General features: G+C 42.2%; 1 protein-coding gene across 2 annotated transcripts in view; it reads left to right on the forward strand.

Moving 5' to 3' along the window:
• Positions 1 to 25,524, forward strand: part of LOC147669865 (tripartite motif-containing protein 2) — a 286,411-nt gene that overhangs the window by 139,015 nt on the left and 121,872 nt on the right. For both annotated transcript variants that reach the window (XM_086948191.1, XM_086948190.1), the window contains exon 3: positions 3,872 to 4,109. In XM_086948191.1, the coding sequence (XP_086804317.1) occupies positions 3,872 to 4,109 (238 nt within the window). The remainder of the gene's footprint in view (positions 1 to 3,871; positions 4,110 to 25,524) is intronic.

The raw sequence follows: 25,524 nt of genomic DNA on the forward strand, positions 1-25,524 counted from the left end.
GGGGATCATTAGTATGGTGGGTGGATCGGCACCGCCCATATGGCGGTGGCGATACGCCTGCCATTTTCCACCGCCCGCCTACCATTTCTCCCGCCATATTACGATGGCGGAGGGGACCCCGGCGGACGGAAAGACCGTCCGCCGGTTTTCTGGTGGTCAGATATGCGAACGGGCGGAAAAGGGCTACAATATGGTGGCGGTGTCTGCAAGACACCTCCATCCATATTAGGATGCCCAGTGGTGCAGGGTTATCCATGGCAGAGACTCCGCCATGGAAAGTCAGGCGGAGTTTACTTTTGGGGGTCCGTTGCGGGACCCCAGGGGTTGGGGGGTTGGTGGTGCACTTGGGGGTACCCTCCATTTGCATACACAAGATGGCAGGCACCGCACGGTGCCTGCCACGTTGTGCATGCAAATGCACAACATACATATTGTGCATTGCGGCGGGTGCTGCTGACAGCACTAACCTCCACAGTGCATTATATGCAGGATGCGACCGCCAGGGTGGCAGTTGCATCCTAATTTGCACTGCGGGACCGCCGCACCCCTGGCAGGCGGTCCCGTATACTGTTACGGTGGCGCATCGTAATGATCCCCCAGGTTCGAGTCTCGGCACGGGTGCTCATGAAAGGCGTTGATGTTGATGATTAAGTGCCAGTGCTGAGCACTGGAAACCACCGGCTGAAATTAAGCACTGGTCAGGGTCATAAGCGCTATATAAATACTTTTACAATTTACTTGCTTCGTAGCTTAGGTGACTCTAATAATGTGCCCCTTTTTGTCAGTGCCACAAAACCCATCAAAGTATACAGGCACGTTAAAAAAGTAGTAACCATAATTTAACATCTCCTACCTATATGCTGTCAGTTGAAGTGGAACTAATAATTGAAGTTCAAGCAAATCAAAATATTAACAGCATTGAGTAAGAATTTTGGGCCTTATTTTCAGGGAAACAGTAACTAAGTGATCCAATGGACTGTAATTTTAATAAAACGTAACCTCAGCCAATACTTAGTGTAAATGTAACCTTGGCCAATAGTTAATGTACTTTGTGATTAATTCATTGGCATTGTTATTCATAAAAAGAACAGTAACAAAGTGTCTTCCACAAAACGTTTCCAAGAAGAAGCCTTTTTTAGGTCTCGGCTAGCGTAGGCTGCACACATGTGCAGTCTTGCTGGCGAGATTTAATGACTCTGAGTAGCGAGGGTAAACACCGCCCCTCTTCTCCAATGGCTGGCGGCCAGCCATTGGAGAAGAGTTCTCAGTTACATCATTCTCTCGCTCTAAGCCCCGTCTTTTTCGGATTGGGGGTCCTCTTCTCCATTGGCTGGAATGGTAAACAACAAGTCAAAAACACGCCCGTTGTTTACATTTCAGCCAATGGAGAAGAGGGGAGAAAGAAAACCACGCCCCCCCAGTCTGAAAAGGACGGCCCTTACAGACTCCTGCTGCCCGTCTCGCTGTCTCCTTCGGAAACACTTTCAAGGTTAGTGTTTTCACTGCAGGAAGACACACTGCCTCCGGCCATCGCCGCACGTGTCTCTTTCACCCACAGTTTTCTCGGCGCACTGTGCCCCATGCTGTAAATATGCAGCTGTAGAGATAATCTGAGGCATAAACTTATTTTCAAAATACACCATCGGCCATGGAAGAGTTCAACATCAGTATACGAGCACCGGTAAAGAAAGTGGTCTCAAAAGATTGCAAAGCTAGGAATATTATCTTTTGTGCTGTAGCCTGTCCCGATAGTGTTAAAAGAAAGAGGGGGTCTTGTAATTAAAAATAATGCGTCATCTTTGCATATCGGGTGCCGCCATCTTGCGAAGCTCCGGCCATCACCTCGCGCGTCTTTCACCCACAGTTTTCTTTGCACCCTTAGCCCAGCCCTCCAACAACTAAGCAGGCATAATGTCCACATGGGAGCGCTATCGTGGATGTCCTGTGGCGAGTACAAAGGGGGCGGCCAGTAACGTGGGCATGATCACTGTAGCTGTGGTTTAGGTCCTGGATTGCACGCAATAGTGAAGTGTCCCCCACTATCCTAGGATTGCGGTCGCTGAATGAGTCTGCGTGGTAGAGTGCAGCTATGGCTCATGGCACTCTTTTGACCGGCGGCCGGTGGGCGATAAGAGCATGGGGGCGCGGTGCCCGGGACGCGGCAACATATTTGCGCTTGTACCCCCCCACCCAGGGGCTGAGGTACGGTTTGCAAGCTTGCGGCTGATGGAGCGTTTACCGGGGGGATTCCAGGGAGCACGTCCTCCTCTCTGGCGGGCGTAGCAGGTACCGCGCAATCCTTCCCCCCTGGATTCTCCCGGGGTCCAGCTGGCATTTCGCATGACCCACCCCCCGCCCGACTCGGGGTTAGGGTATGGGAGATGGTCCCCGGTCATGGGTACCCGGGGGAGGGGCGGGAGTAGGGCTCTTACCTGGCGTGGCCGGCCGAACCGGCTAGCTGTGCTGGGTGGGCAGGATCCGGGGCCCGTTAGCGCTGGGTCGGTTGGCGTAATTTTGAGTTCGCTGACCAGGCGTTCGCCGGCCATGTTGGGTGCCCGGTGTGCCTATGCTACACACGGGGGACCGGGTGGTGGACATGGTGTGCCTTGTCCCCACTCCTGGTGCAGCTCCGGGGTTCTCCCCCGCCCGAGCCGCCGCTACCTTGGGGCTTTTGGGAGCCCCGCCCCCTCCCTTGGGCCGGTTCGTGCCCCCCGCTCCTCGCGGACGTGCCTCGCTGTGCTGGGGGGTTAATGGTGCAAGGTTTATTGCACGAAAATCGTTGGGCATTTCCAGGGACCCCGGATGGCTCTGCCCCCACAGGAAAGAAAGCACGTTTCCAGGTAACGGGTAGGGTGTGTTTCACTCCGTAGACAAGTTGCGGGACGCGGGCTGGCAGGGGGAGTTCGGTCCTGGCCTCGCAGTTTCTGCCCTTCATTGTCTGTGATAAGGGTGGGTTGACCGTGAGGAGGCTGCATGTATGGCGTGTGTTGCGGCGAACCTCCTGCTGGCACCAGCCACAATGTGTTTGTTATGGATCCTAGCAGTCGCGCGGTGCTCGTGCGGATCCCACTGTGGGCATTCACCAGGCACATTTGAGTGAGCACTATGGGCCCCACAGCCGAGGGTTGCTTGCGTCAATTATCGTGGGGCGGACAGTGCCTGTAGGCCGCGTGATGCATGTCCCTTACTCCTGGAGGGGCCGCAGTGTGTGTGTGGCTGTGTGTGTGTGTGGCTGTGTGTGTGTGAGGCTGTGTGTGTGTGTGTGGCTGTGTGTGTGGCTGTGTGTGTCTGAGTGGCTCTGTGTGTGTGTGTGTGTGTGTGTGTGTGGCACTGTGTATGTGGCACTGTGTGTGTGGCTGTGTGTGTGGCTCTATGTGTGTGCCTCTGTGTGTGTGTGGCTCTGTGTGTGTGTGTGTGTGTGGGTGCAAATGCAATAGGTCTCGCATTTGGGAGAGATTAAGCTATTGGCATTGTAAATAAATATGTTGTCATTTACAATGCCAATAGCTCTAACTTAGGCAAAGGCGAGACCGTTGCATTGTAAATGCTTGTTTCCCTTTGAAACAGACGTCGTGTGCCTGATGGAAATCATATTTAAGTGAATTAAAGAATCCGTCTAAACAGTGCATTAAAAAAATTGTTTCGTAGCTTCAGCTATAAACCAGCTAATTAATTCATAAACCTGCATGTGTTCATATTAGAGTTAGTTGCAAAGTGGGCGTTTACAGAAAAATAACAGTGTTTGAATTATAGCGAGAAATGTCTTTAGGTTTTTAGAGTCGTGCATTACAGAGCTCGTACGAGATTAGCACATTTAGAATGGGCTATTGTGCTTCCTATCTGATGGCTTGTTTGCATTTCCCTCCAACAGGTGCTTGCAAAACTACATTCCAGCACACAGCTTAACTCTCTCGTGCCCCGTGTGCCGCCGGACCTCCATCCTGCCAGAGAGAGGGGTTTCTGCGCTGCAGAGCAACTTCTTTATCACCAACCTGATGGATGTACTGCAGCGCAGTCCAGACAACAGCTCCGAGGAGTCGTCCATCTTGGAGACGGTGACAGCTGTTGCTGCAGGGAAGCCCCTCTCCTGCCCTAACCACGATGGGAAAGTAAGATGAATCCGCTGCTGTCGCTTAAGATGCGTGTCTTTCTTGGTTTCCTTAAAATAAGCCATGATGGGGGATTCAGGTGTGAAACATATGGCAGGAGACACATATTCACACAAAAGCATCTGTAGAACCCTAGTGGCTTTCTAGATCAAACATGATTTGCACAGATGCGCATTTAATTTCTTACCAAGAGAAAATATTGTAGCTATGCGTCTTAAAAAAAATAATAATAATCTGTCGGTTTTTTTATACCAAAGGGCTGGTGAAACTGTGTAGCTATCCATAGCCTGCTTGAGCTCAGATTAGATTAAAAAACCTGTGCATCATGATTAGGGTATAATAGATTCGTTCCTGCAAACATGTCACTGCCACGTAAAGCTTTGCCACATTGTACTTTTTCCACAGCCAAAGTGCCTCTTCTGGCATTGACACTCTATATGGGCCTGGTTTGCAAACACTGGCTGCCTAAGAGACTACTAGGTGTGCGAACAGCAGAATAATTATGCACAAAGTCAATTTTGATATTCACAAAACATGAACTTGAACACTTTTGGGCATTCCTGAGTATTGGCGTTTCCAAACAATGGTGAATCCTCAACAACTGACACATTTTGGGGGATTCAAAAAACAGTTGCTGTTTCCCTCCTAGAAAACAGTCCAAGATTCACTCCTCTGTATGACTGGAGTAAATAAATTTTCAGGGTTGGAAAATGGAGGAACCGCCCCAAAATTGGTGGAGGTGTAGGGAAATGATTTCCTCTTGGAGTAACTAAGGAAAATGTTAGCCGGTGTCAGTACATGTAGGCATTGCATTTTCCCAATCAGAAATGTGCACCTACTACAATTCTAAATCTCTAAATATTATCAAACCAGTACTGGGAACCTGCATTAAACAGGACTACTCATAGAATTCTTTGTGAATTCGAAGATTGGCTTTCTTTTCAAATTGGGCCATACTAGAATAAACACCAGGGGCCTGATTTAAAGTTGTATTTTAAATGCTAAGAGTAGAACTCAAAGTGGGATTTCCTACACCATTCTTTGCTTATTATAGAAGAAAATCTAATTGTGGATTCTTCATTGGATTTATGTTAATTCAGAAATCGAGGATTTTCAGTTACCACTTTCTTCTACATAAGGACCCAAATTAGACCTATTTTAAGATACATACTTGGACAGTTTGAAAAATCTTTATTTGTATTGTATTTGTAGGCAGTGTTCAGATAGAAGAAAAATTCTTACTTGCAACAATGATCCATTTTTAACTTGATATGCGGAAATCTAAAGCTTTGCATATAACAGCAATGGATGATAAGTACATTTTCAAAGTGATTCTGCCACCCTGGAACAGGATGCTCTGGGCATCTCTCACAATAACACATTTACAAAAGTTTGTTTACATTATGACATCAGTGCAAAGTTTAGCATTTAAAGATTATGTACTTTAAGGTATTTGCAACAGTTTTTTTTTTACCCAGTCAAGACCCATCGTATGTTAGGAAAACAAAGTCTGGCCTTCCAGCTCAAGGGATCTACTACTTGGTGGCTGATTTTCCTGCACTTTCAGAGTAGCTAGACCATACATTTATTTATATATATATAAATGTGTTCACCAAGTTTACTGCTTCGGAAGTTCCCTTTCTTTCAGCGTTGGCGCCACCCGTGGTAACAGCAACCACCAAGAATCACATGGTTTCTCACTCCACACCTCAAGTACGGCTCCGAGTGACAAGGCAGCACACCAGGAGAAGGCACAATAATTTATTGTGCACTCAAAATCCAAGGACCACGCGTTTCGGCGTTTGCCTTTGTCAAAGGTAAACGTAGAAACGCAAGGGCGACGCGTTTCGGCATTTGCCTTTGTCAAAGGCAAACGCCGAAACGCATCGTCCTTGGATTTTGAGTGCACAATAAATTATTGTGTGCTGGTGTGCTGCCTCTTCATTCTGAGCCGTACTTGAGGTGTGGAGTGAGAAACCTTGCGATATATTTATCTGCGAACACTTCCTGACCGCCGGTTTGCACACCGGAACCACACAGGCACGGACCTCTTGAAGATTCTCCCAAAGGAATGACGGACTCCCACAAATCCTTAGTGTGTAAGCAGTGCAATCTTTATTTTCAGCATATGAATTGATGGACAAGTGTCCTCCATGACGCGTTTCGCTCCACTAGGGAACCTGATCACATGATGTATCTCAGTGAATATGACGTTTTTAAAGTGAGCTGAGTGCACAATCAGCCATAGATGATCTATAGATTGATCACTGTGCAAATAAAAATAGAAAACAGACTTTGGCATTCAATACATGATGCAGTAAACATTCTTATGTAAAAAAATACAACACGCAAATAGCAAAACTAAATACATAGTGCAAATAGTCAAAGGTAAAAAAACAATAAACAGGTCACTGTGAAAATGCCAATCCCGGCAAATGTCACAACTGCTTTTAAAGTGCAATAATACATGAGGATAAAAAGAGGTAAAATACCTAATACTGTGTACAGTTTAAAACTAGAGTAAATGCAAAGTGCAAAATAAACTGTTCACATTAATGGTTTCTACATTGTTGGCTATAAACGTAAGGGGAGCAAAATTACTCTATGTTCAATCTCGGCCAGTGCAATGTATTCTATTATAATTTTACGGCAAAATTCAAAAAGACATTTCTCTTAATTTCATTATCACAGAGACGTTGATTGTTTCTGTGGGTAAAGGAAAATGATATCCATACAAAACTAAATTCCGTTCTTGTTCAAACAATATCATTGCCCCAGTGGGCATTTTGAACTGTAAAACTTTATTAGTCCGACACTCCTGTTGCCACACACTTTTTAACAAAATGTCCATGACTGTGACTAGGTTCTAAAGAAATTATTCAAGATTCAATCTGAATTTAGTTTTTTATGGGTATAATTTTCATTTACCCACAGAAACAATCAAGGTCTCTGTGATAGTGAAATTAAGAGAAATGTCTTTTTGAATTTTGCCATAAAATTATAATGGAATACATTGCGAGTCTTTTTTCACATGCGCAATTATTTCTATGATGGGGTTTAATGCATTATAAAGACGATTAATTTATTTTGCCAAAATGAAGGTAAGCTTGTAGAATTTTCGCTGCAATGTATTTCTGATTAAGCAGGCACTATCGGGAGTTTAAAGTTACAGTCTGTTTTCACTATTTATGTATTGAGAAATCACATGGTTTGGTATTTAAACGAATGAGATTGCACTAACGGCACTCGTGACCAAGGGACTAGGGCCCGAAACGCATCGAGTTGCCGGTACTTTTTGCTTAGTAAAATACTGCTTTTGCAAGCATTTGGGAGTCCGTGGTGGCTGTTTTTTTTCCATTGGAACACTTTGGATCGTATCAGCACTTCTGGATTGGTTTTAAGGCTCGCCCCCTTTTCCACGGACCGCCGTCCTAAGCGGCAAGGACACGGCGTTCTTCGTTGTTTACCGAGTCTGGCAGTTTGGATATATATATAATCTCTCAAATTCATAAAAAAAAAAAATATATATATATATTGTAGGCGCATTTACAGTGACATTCCCACTGTGGTCAACCACTGCTGGTTCAAAGTGACGAACATCATAATTTATTAACAAGCATCGAAAAAGCCAATCAGTCTGACTTTGGTAAGCCTTTGAATTTTTTTTCACAAACATATGCAATAGGCATTAAAAGTCTAAATAAAAAAAATAGCCATATAAAGTTTTTAAGTGCATATATTTGCAAAAAGTAGTAATTGGATAATGAAGCATCACAAAAAAATAAAATAAATGATACATTGGAAATTGATATTGGCTACCTAGCCGTGGAACTGAAGTGGACTATTTTTTAGATGTGTGTATGTATGTGCACAAGCAGTTTTTATGATGAGCAAAGTGCAGTCACTCACAATAAGTTGAGTCAGTGGCTTAAGCGGTTTGACCCTTTTCCCTTTGCTGTATGCTGTGGTGGGCAGTAGAAAAATGAGACACTTTAATGGATTAGAAGATGAAGAAAACTCAAAAAAAGTCGCTCTGTGTATGCATATTTGTATGCATTGTCATTATATATTTTTTTTAAACACGTGGCTGACGAAACAGCTTAAGCTGTCTGTAAGCCAGACCTGAAAAACACTGTTTCTAGTTAATCAAGCACATGTGCATCCTGAACAATTTGGTGACGTTCGATCATAACTCTAGACCATTACTTTTAGCTCTGTAATACTGATCTATCATATAAAAGAGCAAATTTACATTCGAAAATATTGATAAGAGGGTACTGAAAGTCATAGGAGATTTATATTATACAATGTGTGCATTAGGGGAAGCAATTATTGAAAAGTACACTGTGGGATCCATTGTTAATGTGGATTTTAAGATTAATTGCAATACACATTGGATAATATGGACTACATTGTTCCCGGGTTTATGTGCGAAAATGGAAAGTAAGTGTGACAAAGAATTATGAGTTTAGTATTTATCACTTTGATTATTTTATGTCAAAATGTAATTGCTTTATGGACAAACACATAATGCATTTATATTTTCAATAAGACAACAAATAACAAAGGATGGAAACTTCATTAAGTTTAAAAAGGGTCTTTCAAATGAATATGTGAGAGTTTATATCTTATGTTATCGCTAAAAAAGAAACAAGTGCTTTTTGGATGCTAATATTGAGGGACCTGTTGCTTATCTGATAGGAGCATCTGCCAAGACAACTGGTGTGACTGTTTCTATCTGAAATAATCTTTTGCCAAATAGTGATCAGAATTATACTTTTCTTGTTTTTGTTGTCTCTGATTCACCCAAGCATATGTCATTGTTAATTGAAAAATCAGCTTCATAAAATGCCATTGACCAAGATAGGACTGCTAATACAGTCCTGGAGGTCCGATCAAGTTGGCAAAAATGTTATTCCACTTGTACTGATTCGTATTTTTTTCATTAATTTGCATTTGGCAAGTGGCGGAGCAACATCCTCTATCAAACATTTTAAAGTTTCCCAAGCAGCCCTATCAGACTACAGGTTAATAGCTATTTTAGTTTGTCAGCAACAAAAACGTGTTAATAGCCCTTTAGGTCGTTATGAGCTATAGATGGAATTCAGTAACTTAGGGCCAGATGTACAAAGCATTTTTCAAGTTGTAAATGGCCCAATTCACAGAACCGAAAAAATGCTTTTTCAAATGTACAAAATGCTAAATGTGGTTCGGGAACTTGTTACTGAATCACATCTTCCATTTATGATTCGGTATTTGGAAGGGGTGTGTTTAGGGCATCCCTTCCAAATATCGAATCAGTATGGTATGTATTACTGTTTTGCGCGACCAAATACCGGTCGCAAACAACAATACTTTGACATCAGTAGTAAACTGGTGGTAACCCATTCTCTTTTTCTTATATTTCAATTTTTTTATTGATTTTATCCCAATTTTAACCAAAGGTTTGAACTATAAATCAGGTCATGGCATGTACATCATACAGAAGAAAATACAAAGTACAGAAAACAAAGGATGCAGTCGGTTTAAATACATAGTGTCCAGTAATAATAGACTACAATTTTCTCTGAGATAGCAATAGAACCAAGAGAAAGGGTGTATTAAAAACTTAAAAATAGGAAAGAAAAGATCCTACTACCCTTCCTGTAGCCAGTTTGTAACTGTGGTCCATATTTGAGAGCCCAAGGCCCTTTTCCTACGCCCTCTTACTTTATATTTTGAAGCTTCTAGTTTATAAATAGCCTAAAGCCTTGAGCGCCAGTTAATAAATGTCTGAGGGTCTGGGCTTATCCATTCAGAAGCAACACATAATCGGACCAAAGCCATTGCAATAAACAAAATTGCAGATACCGACTTTGGCCTTGTACCTCTTTCTAAATCTAATCCTCCACCCAAAATTACAAGATCAGCAGTCATAGTTATCGGGAGCTCTAAAATCATAGTCAGGAATTTTCCCACTTCCCGAAAAAAGAAGTCTAATTTATGACAAGAAAGAAACATGTGAACAGAATTTGCAGCTGTCAGACCACACCTGTTGCAATTCCCACCTCTCACGCCACACCATTTAGCAATTTTCCCAGGTGTGTACTACAAGTCAGAAATCGACATGAATGCTGGCTCCTTAGTCTTCCAGTTATAGTTATTAAAAATCTATCAGCCAAATGCAGCTACTCCCCTATGTCTATTCCCGATTTCCCTAGCTTATTTTCCCACTTTGTATTCCATGTACAAATATCCTCAGGGAGAGCCGTCAGTAACTGCTGATAAATCAGTCCTATCGGAGCCCTTTTACCTATTATTTCTACCAAAGTAATCTTGTCAAACCTTGATTCTGAACCATGTATACCTTTCTCTATGAAGCTACGAATCTGCGAACATTTTAAAAAGTCTTGTTTAGATAAACCATACTTTTCCTGAAGGTTCATGAATGAAGCAAGTTGGCCTCCCTCAATTAAGTACCCCAAACATAAAACTCCCTTCGTCCCCCACCTAAAAGTAATATGATCTTGAAAAATTGCAGGCAGAATACCAGAAGTGGATAATTGAGTAGAAATGGTTATATTTTAAATCTTCAACTTGCGCTGAATTTGTTTCCAGACAGAAAAGCTGGTTTAAGCACTTTGAATTTCGTTTTTGTATAGTAGCTAGGTTCTATTATCCTTACCAGCAGCTTTTTGCTTCATCCCCTAAACCAAGTTCATAAATGGTTGGTGCGCTAGCTGGCAGGATTAAATCCTTAGCCCCAACTAAAAGAATCCCTTTATGCTGTAACATACATTTCCAATAATAAAACAAAAAATATGGTATAGCCCAGCCTCTCCGATCTCTCTGGAGATTCACCCATTTGAGCGTCCTTCTCGGTCTTCGATAGACCCAGAGAAATCTGGAGCAGGTCCTTTCTAGCTTTGCTAAAAAAAAAAAAGAAAATTCTAAAGGGATAGTCCAGAACAAATATAAAAATTTAGGAAGAATCAACATTTTTAAAACATTGCATCGCCCATGAAGAGAAAGATGCGAATGGTCTAATCTCTCCAATTTACTATTCACACTATCTAGCAATGGTTTGATATTTAAATCATGAATTTGGTCTACTTATGGTGTTATTTTAATTCCCAGATACGTGGCTTCGGCAACAATTGGCAAACCTGCTGTCAATTGAGTCTGTGAATGAAGAATCTGGGTTTTCCCCACATTTAATTTATAACCTGAAAAGGTACCAAACTGTTCCGCCAGAGATCTTACTGCTGGAAGGGCAAGGGGAACAAGAATCACAATGTCATCAGCATATGCCAATGTGCTATATTCCATTTTGTGGACTCTAACTGGCTTAATATTAATGTCTATATTTACTTTGTTAAGAAATCAGTCAATATATATCGCAAACAATAAGGGGGAACATGGACACCCCTGCCTGGTCCCTCTAGTGATACTGAACAACCTTGACTCCTGCCCAGATATACTAATAGCAGCTTCTGGTGAAACATATAATGTCTTGATGGCTTAAATAAATTCCGTGGAGAATCCTCTCCACTGCAGGACATTCCATAAAAACCGCCAGGAGACCCTGTCGAACGCTTTTTAAGCATCCAACACGATCACCCCGACTGGGGACTCTGTTGCCTGCGCCCAGTTCAGAAGTGCAATAACGCATCTCACATGGTCCGTTGTAACCCTACCCGGGACAAACCAATGTTAATGGATTGACACTAAAGGGGTGATAGCTTTTAGCTTTTCCCAATTGAGTGGCTAACATTTTGGAGGCGATTTTAGTGTCACAGTTGATAAGTGAGATAGGCCTATACGATGAGGGGTTCAATTCAGGTTGATCTTTTAAAAAAAAAAAACTATAGTAGTCTTACACCAGCACTCAGGAATGCTACCCTTGTGAGTGGACAAAAATAACACCATAAGATCCTGTTGTAATACCTGCCACAATGTCCTAAAAAATTCCAAAGGAATTCCATCCGGACCTACCGCCTTTCCTGCAAATTCTATTTGCTACTTCCCTCTGTTGCAGTCTCTTAGCTAAGACTCTCCCTGTGTTTTCCCCTAATTCATAGATTTCAGCCTTATATTGCACATATTTTGCAGCTATCTCAACCCCAAAATGCTGATGTACCTTCAACCTTAAAATAGCAATAACCCTTTGGGATTCTTCAATATCACAACAGCTTATTATTTTTTGCATGAGATCAATTTCAAACTGTCTCAGTTGTTCGACCTATCCCCTAATTTCTTTCTAAGTTTTTTTCGGGTTAGATATATTGAGAAGCTTAATGTCTCACAGCGCACCCCAGCCTTGAAGGCATCCCAGACCATGGCATCAGAGGCTGTATTTCTATTGATCTTAAAAAACTCCTGGATCCAATTTATCATATGATCATAATATGTTTGATTTAAAAGCAGTGTTCTTTCAAAAGTCCGAGTGTTTTGTTTTTTCATTACAGTGATCACTGATAATTCTAGTATTAGTGGATTATGGTCAGAGGCAACTCTGGGTGATATTTTGATTTTGACCATCTCTGCAATTTGATTAGATATAAAGAAATAGTCCAAGCGGACTAGTTTGTTGTGTGGAGCAGAATAATAAGTCTCTCCTGGGTCATTTTGCCTATGCCTGTACCAGGCGTCTACCAGTCTGTGTTCTCTAATTACCTTGGAGAGCTTTAAACACTTTTAATTTCTTACCCTGAAATGGGGATGTACTAATTATATCAAAATCGTTATTCATATGGATATTAAAGACTCCACAAAGAATTAAAGGATATGGCCATAGTGCTAACTCAACACTCAAAAAATTCAGTACAGCAGGACCATCTAATTTAGACCCATACACAGAGCAAACTGATATAGGAGAACCATTGATAATTATTTCTGCGATGACCCAGCGGCCTAAAATATCTTCCCTGACTCGGTTACAAACTCCGAGACTGCGTTTTGCCAAAATGGCCACCCCTTTTATTCGTCGGAGCTTGCCTAGTACAAGCTAATATCTCAAATCCCAAATCTCTAAACCAGCTACATTTATCCCAAGAGATATGAGTCTCTTGTAAGCATATTAAATCAATCTGCATAAAATGTGCAATTTTGGCTGTAAGACCCCTTTTCTTCCTGTCATTTAGGCCGCATAAATTCCAAGAACACACCCGGATTCTACCCATCATACTTATCTTGAAAAAACTCACACTCCACTCTTACCGACGCAAACAATGCAACAAATTCAATACTGTTCAAACGTTCATGTCTTCTTATATAGAAACATATGTCATGGCCAAAAGTCACCCAAAACTGTAGTGCCACCCTCTCTCCACCCCCCACCCACACCCTATGAGCATCACCCTCCTCCCTGTCCCTCCCACCCATATGAGACATCCCAGGACCTAAGTCCTTTGGTGATGGGGAGTAGTTGCTCGGCCTTCCCTGACCCTACCCCCCTTCTCCCCCAGAAGCTATAAGCTATAAAAAACAAAAGTAGAAAAAAAGGTGGATACGAAAAAAAAAGGAAGCCCATCCCCAACACATAAAAAAAGAGCGGGAGAGCAAAGCAAGACCCTGCAACAAGACATTGTCTTACTAGATCAGTGTTTCTAGATTTCAATAGTTAATATGCATCATAAATTTCTAGGTCTCAATAAACATATTGTATATCTTTATAGGCTTGTAACCCTCTCATAGCGTATCCAAATATTCCTTGGCGAGGATTTCTGAGACAACAAATTGCGTCTGCCCCATAACTATTATTTTCAGCTTATTCAGTGGATTCAGCAAAAAAATCTGTGCCCCCTTCGCCTGGAATAATGGGATCAACTGTCGGAGGTGCCTTCTTCTCTCAACAGTAGCCTGACAAAAGTCAGGTCGTACAAAAAAAGTGCATCCCTTTCCTGCCCTCTTCCTATCCGGTCTAGCTAAATCATACATTGCTTCTCGAGCTAAGAAACTATTAAGACACATCAGAATGGCTCTAGGTTTTATCAGGAGACCCCCCCCCCCCCATTGTTTTCCGCTGATTAAAAGGAAACCGATGAGTCCTTTGCAGTTCAACTTTCCAATCCTATAGTGGGAGTTCAGGAAATGCTTCTGAGAAGAGTTCCACCACAAATTGCCTTACATCGGTACCCTCCAACCCTTCAGAAACACCCAGAATCCGCAGATTATTTCTTCTTGAGCGATTTTCCAACTCGGTTACTTTCCAGATAGTGCCATCTTTCTGAGCCTTCAGGGGTTCGGTGAAAGATTTTCGCTGCGCTAACTCATCTTCCAGTGATGAGATTTTAGCTTTGGCCTCTCCAAATCTAGTTGCAAATTCTGAACAAGTCTTAGCAACTCTACATACTGAATTTTGCAATCTCTAGACTGCGCCCTGGGTTTGTGACCCTTCTGCCCTGGTCTCCTCTCTATGGGCCATTATGCTCTGATATATGGTAAGAAGAGTAATTTCTTTTTGTGTATCTATATTCAGCAGATCCACTCCTGTACATCCCTCAGCCTGTCCGGCTTCATTTCTGGTTAATTCTGGGGAGAAAGAAAAGTCCCAGATCAGTGAACCCACTAAACCCAGAGCATTCTTTACTAGCATTGCAGGTTGCTCCCTGTGTTTCTCAACAGTTGCAGTTTCCAACATCATGTCATCCCTAGTTCCCCTTCTTGGGGTACACTACCCGTGTCGCTATCTTCTTCAGCCCAGCGTTTCCCACGGCTCTCATCCCCCGAGGAGTTGGAGGGGTCCGACAAGGAATACAACTTGTCCCCAGGGTCCCCTTCTTTGCCGAGATCCATAGCTGACTGAGCTGTATTTTGTGGAGCCTCAGACTTTTCTGCACCTCTTACGCCATTTACAAGCTTTAGTCTAATAGCTGCTTGCTCTTGCTCCGTTGTTTGCACAGTTATTTGACTCGTGTGGGCTTCAAGCATGGGGGTTTGAGCTTTATCCAGAGTCCCTACAAAGCCCGACACTCCCTTAATTTCTGGCGGAGCATTCTGACCAGGAGGGGTAACAGTTCCTTTCAGGATTTCTTTTGCTCCTTTCAAACTTCCCTGAAGCCCCCCCCCTCACCTCCTCTCCTCATCAGACACATAAACAAGATCAGTACCATGTGAAAGTATCTCCCGGGGATAGAGAGGTGTTTCTGTTGCAGCATTGTTTCTTTGTGGTAACCCATTCTTAAAGGGGAAGTGGTTACCAAGGGATTCCCTTGTCCTTTGAGAATGTAAATACATTTTTTTTTTAAATTCAAGGCTGTGGTCCCGGACTTCTTCAAGTTTTCTTTTTTTTCTTTTTAAATGCATCCTGTTTTCCTATAAGGATAGTAAGCTGCATTAAAAAAATTGCTTTATTAAATAGCAACCACAACCATGATGGTCTGCTGACCTCAGCAGACCACCATTCCCATGATGGCTGTGAATCCTAATGGGTTGCAAACTGCGAAATACCTAATTAATGAGGTAGGTCGATTTGCAACCGACAAGATCCCTAAATGAAACTCAATGAGTTTCACACATTAAGAATACCAATTTCCTGATTGGGGTTCAGAGAGAATCAGAATTCGGAAATAGGTATTCCTAAATGCTTGTACACCTGGCCCAAAATCCCTTGAACGCAGTCTCCTCCTCCTGCTTCAACACCCTCTGCATGCTTCGCAGGATCTTTAAGTGGATCCCCACGGGAACTGGAAGGACGGTCACCCAGGCCCTCGTCAGCAGTAGACTGGACTACGGCAACGCACTCTACGCAGGAGCCCCGGCCAAACTCCTGAAGCGGCTCCAACGCATCCAGAACACTTCCACATGCCTGATCCTGACATCCCTAGCCGCAGCCACATCACACCCCACCTGAGACCTGCACTGGGTCCCCATCAAAAAGAGGATAACCTACAAACTCCTCACCCACGCATACAAGGCACTCCACAACACTGGACCAGCGTACCTTAAAAGCCGACTCAGCCTCTACACCCGCCAGCTCCGCTCCGCATGCAGTGCCCTCGCCATCGTCCCCCGCATCCGAAGAGTGACCGCCGGTGGCAGATCATTCTCCCACCTCGCCGCCAAGACATAGAACACCCTCCCCATATGCCTACGGCAGACCGAAAACGACCTAACCTTCAGGAGACTCCTCAAGACCTGGCTCTTCAAACAGTAGCAGCCCCCCCCCCGCTACCCCCCCCTCCCGTCCCTACGCGCGCCTTGAGACTCTCACGGCTATGTAGTGCACTTTAGAAATGCTATGATTGATTGATTGATTGAAGTCAAACTGGATTAAAAAAGGGACCTTTGACGGACAACACACTGCTCCATCCTGCCATACATAGCCCAAAGTGCAAACAGCTCAGTGAATTAGCAAGTTATAGCCATTTTATTTATTTTTATACCACCTTTGGCTTAGTGGGCCTCTATTTACTGTGGCTAATCTCAGAGCATAAAATATTGACCCTGCGTTGCTCCCTTTAAATTCGATTTGCTAACACTAAGATGTGCACATTAGGTGAGTGCACAAGGTATATTTCCATATATATTGGACTGAAGCACTGGCACATTCATGCACTCTTGATTTTTAATCTTTATATGGCAGACTTGATTGCTGCATTTTATGCATTGACAGTTTAACCTCGCCACTAAATCGGAAAACTGGTACTAAGCATACGTATGTAGATAACATAGTAGTGCATACTCAAATTCATGTGTGCTTAAAATATGTGACGGTCACCTTCGCTAATTAAAGGTTATGTAATTGGTTTGTTGTTAATTACGCAAAAGTTAAAGGGTTGCACATTAGGAAAACATAATGGAAGCTTTTGTGGTCAATTGTGCATGTATTGAAAGATGTTTCTGTGCATTCTTGTTTAGGGGCGACTTCATTTTAGCTCCACATGAAAACAGTGCCAACTTCACGTGCACGTAATGTTTATTTCTACCTTTCGTTGTCACTGAAATAAATTATGAAATTAGCCTGCTTTTCAGTCGTAGGGAAGGAATTTACTGTTGGTGAAGACCCAAGAAAGGTTTTACAGTGGAGATGAAATATTTAAGAACCTCTGGGCTTTTCACAAGACATGTCCCAGCAAACCTATCAGATTACAGCTGTCACTGCTGGATCTGCAAATCTGGTGTATTACTTTCTAAATGGATTTCCCCCAAGCTATGTGGTGCCAACAAAGGCTGTTTGGTATTTAATCTGATTTTGGAAAGCAACAGAAAACCTATATTAATTACATTTTGTAATACCCAACTTTGATTCCTGTGACCTGCGTGCACAACATATCTGCCTGTCCAAAATGCTATCTAGCAAATCCTGATCTCCTTTCTGAAGGAGCCTGCGTCGGTCTGTCAGTTACTAAAGGCATTTGTTGATTTTGTCAATGTAATGGAAACGACTGAGGAAAGTTCTTAGCTTGTGTCTTTTTTTACTTACATTATTATTTTTGCGAACAACTGCTCTAACTTTCAGTCTTAGGCATAGAAATCCTTTTATGAGGCACAAAAATAATATTGTTATGTTACAGTTCATTTTTTCCATCTTTATAACAAGAACCATATAAGCAATCCATATCAATAATTTCCTTTTAATATACTTTCCCTATAAGGATTCAGCCTGAGAGTGGTCCGAGTATGAGATTTTCATTATTGATAATCTAGTGTTATGCCAGTATCCTCATCACCCACACTTCCTCCAAACCTGCCATCCCTCAAGATCTCTTAACAGTCTTCTCCTTCCCACTCATGACCTTTACCCATTATGCACTGAATGCTACCCTAACCCCAAGTACTTGAGAGCATCTTCCCACTCTGATCTAAACCTCAACAACTGACTTAATGCATGCGTTGTACAGGAGAAAAATACTTTACTCTGGTAATACCAGAATGCACATGTATTTAGATGCGCTGAGGTAGTGTGTTGACCAATGGAGAAAATCAGCCACCAAACTCCTCCTCAGACTGAAAACACTGGCAGTATTTATACAAATTTTCACAATCGGAGTTCATCTGGTTCCCCATTAGAGGAAGCCTTTACAAACACATTGTTTTACAGCTTAACAAGTGTGTGACCATTTAACCAAGGCATCCTGCACTTAGAAACTGTTCCAGATTCCCAAAACATGATAGTAAGTAAAATGTTCATCCTTGTGCAGTTATTTGGTAGCGCAGGGACAGCAAATGTCTCAAAGCAGAAACTAATATTTTGCATTATTCCAGGTTCTACAGTGATGAAAAAGGACCTATATTTTTGGTGTTGAAGAGAGGAGGGCTACTCGGGATGCCATCAGCACCCACAGTATTTTTTTTCTCATAATGGACACTTGTGTTTTTCATTTGTCTTCCACAGTTGCAGAAAGTCGATATTTTTTAGACTGAGACAACAGTTCATGATCCAAAATGTGCTGGTTTGCCTCCTTGAGAAAATAATAGGGGCTATTTATAGTTTAGCTGAAAACATCATGAGATGGCGTTACCAAATCATCTGTTCTGCCCTTTAAGTGCAAGTGCCTGTCCCTCTGTCTTAGTCAATGCCATCTCATAAACTAAACAACTTTTGTGTATTCTATTCACCTAAGATTGTAAGGCTTGCATGACCAGCACCCTTTGGACACAACATATCACACAAGTCCAACACAGCACACATTTGACCTTAATGGGCTATTATGATGCCCTGAACACCATATCAGTTTCTTGCAGGCCACAACGGAGCTCTGTACAGACTCTCATTATAATACAGATGCCACATACTGGATATTGATATGCTCACAGTAGCACTTACTATGAAGCAACAACACATGCAATACATCCAAAATAATATTTTAGAAAGAATATGTAACATACATTAAAAAATGCAGAGTTAAGCCAAATAGTGGGTTTCACAATTCTCACAACAGCACAGACCCATACCAACAATCCACACCAACACCAGAATTTGCTAAACAGAAGTGAGGACATCCACCCATGTCAGTCTAGATTAACCAGTAGATGGATATCAGAGCAACACAACACCCACTTTCTCCATTGAATGCACCCAGAAGGGTGACCACCTTACTCAATGTCATTATATACACTGTTTACTGTCTAGCGATTTTGGACGACAACCACAAATATTCTTGGTGTTCTTGCCTTGGTTTGCTTCCACATGTCTAGTTACATTTACACACTTGATACCAGTGATTTGTAGAATTGGAGACCAGTACTGAAAACACTGCCTTTATTAGCTTTAGACCGCAATGAAACATGTCTGCTTGTGCTGCTTGACCTCTCGTCTGCTTTCAACACTGTTAACCATGGCAAAATACTCAAGAGACTTGAGAACAGGATGGGTATATTGGGAACGGTCCAAAATTGGTTTAAGCCCTTCTTAGATAACAGAAGGCAAAGATTTCTGGTGAATCAAAATCTATCCTTACCGTCCCCTAACCTATTAAGAGTACCACAAGGCTCAACACTATCCCCATTACTATATAATCTCTATATCGAACCCTTAACCAAAATATTACAGCAGGCTGACATTTCCTTCCATATGTATGTGGGCGACACTCGGCTATATATTAAGGTCACTTCCCTAGAAGAGATTAAGACGTTGAACAAAGCATTAAAAAAGACAGTTCAATGGCTAACAAACAATCACCTTAAGCTAAACTCTCAAAAAACAAATTCCATCTAATCTCCCCCCAAAAAAGCTCCATGATGAGGAAGGATTGGACCAAACTGATCACTGCACTCAACTGCACTCTGATCCTGGTGGACTCTACCAAGTCAATAGGAATCACACTAGACAAGAACTTTAATATGCAATCACACATCAACATGATGGCTAAAAATGCCCATTTTTCACCTCAGCTATCTTAGAAAAATGAAACTTTCCATCGAACCACTAGACCTCAAAACTGCAGTTCAGTCATTAGTCATCTTGAGACTTGAATATGGATGTATTACTTTATCAGGACCACCAAAAGTCTCAACAGCCCGCTTAAAGCCTGTATTAATGCAGCTGCAAGACTCTTAACAGGATCAAACAATTTTGACCACATCACCCCACATCTAAAAGCTCTGAACTGGCTGCCTTATGAAGCAAGAATTCAACTAAAGATTGCCTGCATCACTCATAAAGCGATCTTTCACAAAACTCCACTGTACCTAGCACAGAAGATTTTGATTTCTGGAGGAAGCAGACTCTCACGAAGTGCCATTACTCTTCTTCTAAAACCTCCACACTTCTATAAGAAAAAAACCATACAACAGAGCCTTCTCTGGAGCTGCACCAAGGATATGGAACTCGCTCTCACCAAGCATCAGAAAAATCTCATCTACTTCTATATTAAAAAAAGAAGCTAAGTTCTTCCTAATGAGCAAATTCCTCCCTTAATCCGCAGCAGCCCATTTACTCCATGCTCTAGAAGACCCATTCAGACAATCACTCTACCTACTCAAGCCTGTTGAGTAACTCTCTCTGCAAGCTCATCCGTTACCAGACTCTAGATAGAGCTCTTCACTCTATTACTAGGTGCATCCCGCTTGTCCTTACTCACACTGACATTTCTTCTTGAGGACTACTGCATCTACTGTCACCCTTGTGAATACCCAGAATAAGTACTAATGTATAATAAGTTAATAACCTAGGCTCTTTCTAACTGTATTAGTGATTGTACAAATGTTTCTCCTCGTTTCACATTTTTATTGAGACAACTCCAACTATTTATAGGTCTCAATTGTACTGTTTAAAACTACAATGCTATACATATGTGAAGCGCTCTGATACCCATTTCTGGGTCTTGTTCGCGCTATATAAAACACAATATAAATAAATAAAATTGACCTGTAGTGAGGTGGTTACCCTAGCACCCAGATACTACCACAATGGCCAATTCGCAAGCCAAGCAGCCCAGAAAGCAAAGAAGTAACTTTGGAAGACTTCCAGCCACACCCTGTATACAATATAGCCCGTTGAATTATTAACGCTATAAGAACTTCAACTATAAATAATAAAACTATGAATAACTAATCTTAACAACTTATAAACAAAACCAGACTTCGATCTGCAGTGGAATCTTCAAGACCAGGACTGGAAGGGGCAAACAGACGCCATTAGCGCTGTGAACAGCACAAATACCAGAACGTGCTCTATTTAAATACCGATAACATATAAAAACATCCTGTTGATTGACTCTGAACAGCCTCCTTTTGTACACAAACTGGGAGGGATCAGATTTGTTTTTTATATCGTAAGATTATTATCTTCCTTGTTATGACTTTCCCGTCTTGTTTTTGTTTGTCTTTTAGAAATAGGATAGAAGGTCATTGAAGGCGACGTTCATAAGAAGAACCCAAATGCCTTAAGGTGTGATATATATATATATATATACACACACATACATGAACGCACGCACACACACACACTTTTATTAAAATCAATAGGTTTTCAATAGCCAGACCTAAAAATACACATGTAAATTCCAAATGGCACTGTCACCCGTAGCTGCATCCATTGTGTTATTTTGAGAAAACCATTTTTATTACCATCACGTTTTTTGTCTATTTGAAAGAGGTCTGTTGAAGCAGAAGAAGTGCAATAATGTGGTAAAGAAATCTCCCAAAAGGCTATTGCGATCATCACTAGGAGATCTGGGCCCGAATTGAAATTGCTGTACAAAAGGGCTTTTATTTTGTTTGACAGCATGGAAACTCTGGCTGGGATTCTGTTCTGGCCAATGCTGATGTAGGCAGAATATATCAAAAGGGCGGTGATGCAGATGGCAGAAACACTGTGGGAGGGCCTTGAGCTGTCTGTGAAATGAGGCCATTCTTTAGTTTCTGTGATTTTGGACTCTTTGGGTACTGAGGCTATGGAAACTATAAAAGCAACTCAGACATCCCAGCTGCTAGGAGAGATTAATTTATGTAAAAATCTCAATGCAATACTGCTAGTTTGTTTACATTTTTATAGTTTAGGAACTTTCTTTTCAATGTTTTTGCTCATATCACATATAGTTTTATTAAATTACTGATCTGATGAAATAGATAGTTTATCATACGACCAACCAAGCTACATATATATATCATAGTTTAAATAAAGTGGAACTGCACAAATCAGTGTATGGTGAAACTTCAAGGCTGGTGTTTTCATCAAATGGAAATTGTTAGGGAGAAATAAATATTACATAATATACTCTACTAAAAATAAATACATTGCGCTTGAGGTCAATGGGAGGAAGTAATTGTGAGGTGAAAACTATACTGCTATGTTACAAGGATTTTTTTTTGCATCGAAGTATTCACCAATCTCTAGGTGCTATTATAATAATGATAATAATACAATGATGATAATGATAGTTTGTTATTTATACAGGACTTTCACCAAATTGCTGCACCAAGGACATTTTTATATAAAATCCCTAGAACTCATCTGAAGTGATGAATGTAAATGACAAGTGAGGGCAGGTCAGAGTTACTTCCAAGGAAATTATTTATTATGGCAGAGTCAGTGGCGAGGCAGCTATTCATTTATTTGTATTACAGTGCGGCACATGTCGAATGGCAGCCACTTTGGGGTGCTTTGTGGTGAAGATCATTGTTGATTGGATGAACTCTGGTAGCAGGGTGATGTAAGTGGACATGAGGACTTCAGTTGTGATATCAACGATAAGTCTAGAGTGTTGAAAATGTTGGGTTGCTGCACCCGAAAGTGTTGCTTCTCTGCTTTTGTGTCTGTCGTGCCTGAGGTATTGACTCCATTTGAGTAAACTTAGAACGATGGAGAGAGCACAGGAGTGTGAAAGTTGCTCTTGGCAGCCTTGCCCTGGCCCTGTAGGCCCTCTGTATGGTGCATAATGTCTTGAATGTTACTTGGATCCAGTGGAATGATTTCTGTGCGCGTGTTTGGTGTTCAGGCACATTCTGGCTGACTAGCTTTGTCTTCTGTACAATATTTAATGTGTTTAAAGAGTATTTACATTAACTTTAGTGGGTTCCAACAGAGATATTGAAAAATGGCATTTGTTCCTTTTGATCACTTTAGCACTGAATGTTAGAGCATACCATTGGTACTCTTCCCATGGCTTACTATGAGGAAGCGCCACCAATTCACTGAACTCCTACGCCCTCTTAAGCCTTTACACATAATTATGCAATTTATCACCTGAGGTCGCATATCAGTGACGGTAGAGGCCTCACTATGAAGCGAGGGCAAGCGAGTAAAAAGGTTCCAACCATGTCCGCTAGCATGCATGCATCAAGGTGTATACTCAGACTGGATGCCTACTAAATCTTTGGCTTCCCTTAAGAAGCTGCCTACACGAATGCTAATTTCATGGGAACTGCAATGGCGGATTATTGATAAATAGAATGGCAGAGAATGAAAGTACCAAGGAATTGAAAAAAAAAGAGTTGCAGGAGGAAGCAGATTTATAGTAACTGTAATCTTATCACAAAGTTAGAAAGTCTCGATTCTTGGTAAACTGGCCAAACGACAGTTGTTAATTCCAGATGAACCTTTAGTACACTGTTTCGAAGCATGTGCCCACTGTCAGGGGCGAGAAGTCAAGGAAATTTCACAAGATTTCCCCACGCTCAGGCGCATTACCTTTGTTAGTGGGCACTTTCTGCAAATCATTAGTATTTTTGTAGTCCTCTGTCTGTAGATACTTTCACAAGCATATCATACATTCTCTGCACCCCTTACTTACATCATTGCGACTACTGCCAGTGCTCTTGCAAATACGGAGCCGGCACACAAGATCACGCAGATAACCTGAAAACTAGGAGATAATTGGGCTCTCCTAGAGGAACACAAACCAGTTAGCAGCTCCTTGGAGTTCAGTTAAAGACCTCTCACCCATCGTAGAGCACAAGAGAGCTCCAGATCCCCTTCCCCGACCCCTATTCCAATGACTGGGATCAAAACATGGGAAACTAGCAGCAATCATCTACAAGACACCCCAAAACGAGTCCCATATCCAAGTTAAAAATGGCCACCTCCATTTTATATTCATGATTCGAACATTATGATTGTTCCTGCATGGGAAATATAGTTGTCAGGTCAATGCCCCACATTACCTGCTTTCCAAAATGAAAAGAAAACAAGTAGATCTAAAAATGCTTCTCTACTTTTCTGTGCTGTTTGTGTGTTGCAGCAGTTCTACATAATTTGAAAAGTCGACTTTCAAAGCTAGAGCATTCTTTCCCCATAGAAATGTAGGGAATTCCACCCACACAGCCAATGGACAGGTGAGTGATGCATCTAACTCACAAGAGAGAATAGCATGATTAAGATGGAGAATATGCTCCATGTGCATGACCATGTTGGGCCCTTTAGATGGCAGTACCTGCAGGGCCTAGTATTATTAGGATAATTGCAGGTTTCTGCCCGTTACATGAGGATGGCATAGTGAATCGCAAGGGGAAGTCCTGGTTGTGCATATAAGTGAGTGACTGGCCAAGGGAATGGATGGGCTTCTGAAGACTTCTTGGTTCAGAATGCTCTAGGAAAGCGAAGGAGTTGGTCGAGGAAGTTTGAGGAAGAAGGAAGCCTTTGATGTGTACGCCTCAGAGTCCACCATGGGCTGTTCCCTGCTTGGAAGTGGTCCCCTCCATATAGGGAGTGAGGCCCCAAAAGTATGACAAGTGGGCACTAGTCCGATTATGAGTTACTAGAACATGTTCTCTTGGGGAGGTGTGGTTCCCCCAACACTCTTCAGGACAGTTGCTCAGACCAACTGGTGGCACAGCTTCTAGGACTCTTGGAAAACAGTGAGTAATCAGGTATGCTGAGCGGCCACTGAAGGCACTTAAGCCACGTGGGAGGGTCTGCCCATAGGGGAGTGTCCTACCTAATCTGGTGTGGGTCTTGGATCTTAACAAAGGCAGAAAACCTGATGAAGGCCCACTTCTCTTCATTTACAAAGTGAGGGAAAGGTAAAAATGTTCCATCATATTTGTCCCATAACCCCCCACACTGCTCACTCCATAAGAATGCCCTTTGTTTCCCTTAGGTCAGTACATGGTGAAGCATAAGCTGACTGAGGAGTAGGCGCTTGTAACAACCTTCTCAAGTCAGCTGCTGTGTTGCTCTCACTAGCCTACAACAGTGAGGATGTATAGGCCTCTAGGGCTGGAGCTGAATGAGTTTATTCTCCACAAAACGATGACTCTGATTTGACTCTAGGATGATTCTGAATGGTATAGGTGGGCTCCATCCCCTAGGCAAGAACATTTCTGTCTTTTCCCTGTGAGAGAGCAATGTACCTCTACAAAAAATCTTCCTAATGAAGGAGGTTCTATACATGTCGTTGTTGCCTGTGAGGAACATTGTACTGCCACACAATTTTTGGAAAGACAATCTAGTCATTTGGAGTTGTGTAAGGCTGGAGGAACAAGTAACAACTTCTCCCTTTAAGTACATCATAATCTTTGTGGCAGGTCCCTCGTCCCATAGCACAGTCCC

This window comes from Lissotriton vulgaris, unplaced genomic scaffold, assembly GCF_964263255.1.
Source record: "Lissotriton vulgaris unplaced genomic scaffold, aLisVul1.2 SCAFFOLD_431, whole genome shotgun sequence".
Taxonomy (NCBI): Eukaryota; Metazoa; Chordata; class Amphibia; order Caudata; family Salamandridae; genus Lissotriton; species Lissotriton vulgaris.